Source organism: Lipotes vexillifer, unplaced genomic scaffold (genome assembly GCF_000442215.2).
Source record: "Lipotes vexillifer unplaced genomic scaffold, Lipotes_vexillifer_v1.1 scaffold61, whole genome shotgun sequence".
NCBI classification, from domain to species: Eukaryota; Metazoa; Chordata; class Mammalia; order Artiodactyla; family Lipotidae; genus Lipotes; species Lipotes vexillifer.
The window spans coordinates 218226-221889 of record NW_006787051.1 but is presented as its reverse complement, the minus strand read 5'-3'; the positions used below and the strand labels follow the sequence as shown (position 1 = coordinate 221889).

General features: G+C 54.5%; 1 protein-coding gene across 2 annotated transcripts in view; it reads right to left on the bottom strand.

Annotated features, from left to right (window-relative positions):
* Positions 1-897: 897 nt before the first annotated feature.
* Positions 898-3664, bottom strand: part of CCKBR (cholecystokinin B receptor) — a 10450-nt gene continuing 7683 nt past the window's right edge. The window contains exons 2-5 of one of the 2 annotated variants that reach the window (XM_007459801.1): positions 2470-2721; positions 2105-2354; positions 1624-1796; positions 898-1451 (exon numbers count right to left, since the gene is read on the bottom strand). In XM_007459801.1, the coding sequence (XP_007459863.1) occupies positions 913-1451; positions 1624-1796; positions 2105-2354; positions 2470-2721 (1214 nt within the window). In that variant the 3' untranslated portion in view covers positions 898-912. The remainder of the gene's footprint in view (positions 1452-1623; positions 1797-2104; positions 2355-2469; positions 2722-3664) is intronic. The other variant, XM_007459802.1, reaches the window with a different exon arrangement.

The following is a 3664-nucleotide window of genomic DNA, read 5'->3' as shown; positions in this document are numbered from 1 at the left end:
TGAATAAACTGAGTCTTATCATACACTGCTTCCTCTTTTCATTAAAATTTTAATAAGCATCTATTAATACAGTACCTTAACAATGGTACCACTTTAGGACAATGTGCTCAGGAATCATTATGTGTCATGGATGTCCCACCTCCCAGCCCCACCTCCATTCCCAGCTACTGCATATGACTGTGGTGTGAGGTGGGTCCAGGTTGACCACTCGGAGAGAATTAACACAGCCTCATCTAGACTCAGACCATGGGCTTTTTGGCAGGGGGTCATGCACAGGAGTGAACAGCAGGGGGAGGGACCTGACGGAGAGGACTCTACAAAATCCTGTGCCTCCATGCGTGCCCCAAAAAAATCCAAAAAGGAAATTAAGGGGGAAGCCAAGTCATTTATTATTTCTTGAAAAAGTTGGGTAAGGGAGGAGGGGAAGGCCTATAGTATTTAACTGGAAAGGAATGAAAGGACTTTTCAGTGCAAAACAGCTTGTTGGTCTGGGAAGTGTGAGATTAGGCCCGTTGGTGTTTGCAGCGCTGATTGGGGAAGGACACGGTGAGGTCAAACTGGGGGCAGCCTGGAGCATCTCAGGAGTCATTCCTATGCCAGGCTCCAGAGCCCTAAAAGATTCAATGCCATTACTATATGTGTGAGAGGCAAGTCAGCCCCTGTCAGAGTTTCCACAGTGTAGAGATAGTCCACAGCTAGGGACGCTGTGTCTGTATGCCCAAGGTCAGTGCCATGTCTCGGTGTGCCCGGCTCAGTCCCACATCAAGTGCCTTCTTTCCTGTGTGGGGTAAGCCACCTTTTCCTGTGCGCTGGGGTTAGTCAGTCTCTTGTGTCTGTTGGTCTGCGTCTCTCGTGTGTCTGGATGGGGCCAGTCCGTCTGTCCTGCCTCAGCTCCCACTCCCGCTCCACCCCTCAGCCAGGTCCCAGCGTGCTGATGGTGGTGTAGCTCAGCCTGGACAGTGAGGCGATGGAGGGGGTGGGAGGATCCTCGTCCGGTAGAGGTCTGGGGCGAGCTCGCGGAGGCCGAGGACAGCAGCGGGCGCAGGTGTCGAGGCAGGCCTGGCGAAAGCGACGGTGCATGAAGCAGTAGACCAGGGGGTTGACACAGGCAGAGGCGTAGCTTAGCAAGTGGATGAAGGAGATGGGCGCACCCGAAAGGGCGCGATGTGCACCGGGGCCGTCGAAGGCGCGCCACGTGTTGGCGCTGTACACTGGCAACCAACACAGGAAAAAAAGCACAACAATCACCAGTAACATCCGCACCACGCGCTTCTTAGCTAACAGCTTGGCTTGGGCTGGCCGAGTGCAGGATCCCGGCCCAGGCGTGGGTCCGGTCAGCGCGGACAGCTCCAGGACAGGCCGGGAGCGCGGAAGCTGCACGTAACAGCCATCGCCGTCCTCGCCAGCCAGCCGGGTCTCCGACCCGCAACGCCCGTTCGGGTGGACAGGACCTGAGCACAGATGGTGGACGGTCAGAACAGAAGGCTGAGTTCTCCAAATCCCCAGCAGTCTCCCCCCAAACCCCCCATCTCCAGTCTCTCTTCCTACTCACACACCTTTCCGCCCCACCCACTTTATGTCCCGCCTCTTCCCAAAGTCCCACCCCTCCTGGATTTCACCCACCTCGTCCGGTCCCACCGGGCAGTACTCCTTGACTTCCGACCCGGCTCTGGCTCTCGCTGTCATTGTCACCGTCAAAGCGAAGCCCTAAGTAGAGCTCGCGGGAGATAAGCCCGTAGGCCACCGCCATAACCACCCCCGGCACGAAAAACAAGAGCAGAAGCAGCAGTACCGACCTAGAGACAGAGCACAGACCAATCGCGCGGGTCTCTGTCCAGCTATAATCACAGATGGAGGAAGACGCAAGGGTTGATGTTTCTAGTGCTGGTGACCAGGCCCCAGAGGTAGAAGTAGGATTTGGGTGTGTGGCCGGGAAGGGTTAGAGAACTGGGGAGAAGCCCCGAATGGGAATCCCAGGGTGGTGGGAAAGGAAATTGTAGTGGTAATTGTTAGAGCAGCTGGAGGGAGATTCTGGGTAATGCTCGTGAGTAACTGATGGAGATGGAGAAGGGAATTCCCAGGAATGGGTTATAGGGACCCTCACCAGGTTTGGCGAACTCGCGCACTGGGCCACCGATGCATGCATTGCAGCACACGAGGTCCCGCTGGCTGCACGGCCGTGTACACCGGGTAGGGCACCATGAGCAGTCCGGACAGCATCCACGTGGCTACGATCACTCGAGCCGCGTGTGAGCGTGTCTGCCACACACGCGCCTGCAGTGGTCGGCAGATGGCGCTGTACCGCTCCAGGGCGATGGCCACGAGGCTTAGTGTGGACACGCTCACAGACACGCCTAGCAAGGGAAGACGAAGGGGTCACCTAGGAAACTTGTACTACACACTCACCAGTGTGACTTCCATACCCGCTGACGGAGAGGGGCAAGGGAGGCAGGTCTGTTGTTCACCTACCCATGAAGTAGGAAACCGCCTTGCAGACGACTGTGCCAAAGATAAATGTGCCCATGAGATTGGGCAGGAGGGTGAAGGGCATGCAAGCCACGGCCAGCAGGAGGTCGCTGACTGCCAGGGAGAGCAGGAAGGCGTTGGTGACGGTCCTCAGATGGCGGCTGAGTCCCAGGACCACGATGATGAGCACATTTCCTCCAACACTCATCAGAAAGATCACGGCGTAGAGGGTGACCCTAATGGCCAGCTCCAATTCTGGGTAGGAAAAAGGGGAGGTGGCAGTAGGAGTCCTGGCCTCCACTCAGCCCGGCTCTCCAATTTCACTTATCCCCAGTCCTCCAACCCCCACTACCCAGCCAGATCCCCTGGTTTCCAAATCCCCGCCCCCGCCCCCAAACCCGAGGACCCACACAGTAAATAGTGAACTTGAATCCTTTACCCTTCTAACCCCTGGAGGCCTAGTTAAAGTGGCCTAACTCTACTCTTCCTTAAGAAAGCCTGTCCCTTCTCAAGCTTTGTTCCAAATCCTTCCTTCTCTTTGCAGCCAAACTTCTTGAAAAGATTATATTTCCATCTTTTCATTCACCCCTCAATCGGTTCCAACCCAGTGGCCTGTTCCCCCATTACTGTTTGCACACTTCTCAAGGTTACTGAGCTCTACCTGCTAAATCCAAAGGTCTCTTCTCAGCTTATTCTACTTGACCTCCCGGCAGCATTCGACCCAGTTGACCTCCCACTATCTTTTGAAACGAGCATGTCTTTATTGTCTTAAAAAAACAACAATGACAACAAAACAAACAAAAAGACCCTTCACCTGCTCTCATGTGTCTGCAACCCTTTAGCTTGTCATCCAGATTCTCCCAGAACTGCCCTCTTCCTCCTCCCACTTCCTCCCTGCAAGGCACCTGACTTAAGGCTCCGGATGACTCAGTTTCTGGAAGGCATCGTGTGCACTCATGATTCTCTCCTTTGCTCATGTCGGTTTCTCAGCCTAAAATGCTCTTTCACTGCCCCCCGCCGACTATTAATACATCCCCCCGATTAATGACTTTCAATAACAAACTTGTTTTCTGTTATCTGGTAAATTCCTATTCACCATTGTCTTTCAAGACTCAGACAGACTGCCCCCTCCTCTGTTAGGCCTTCCTGGACACCTTATTTGGAGCTAATCTCCCCTTCCTCTGACCATGCATGTTCC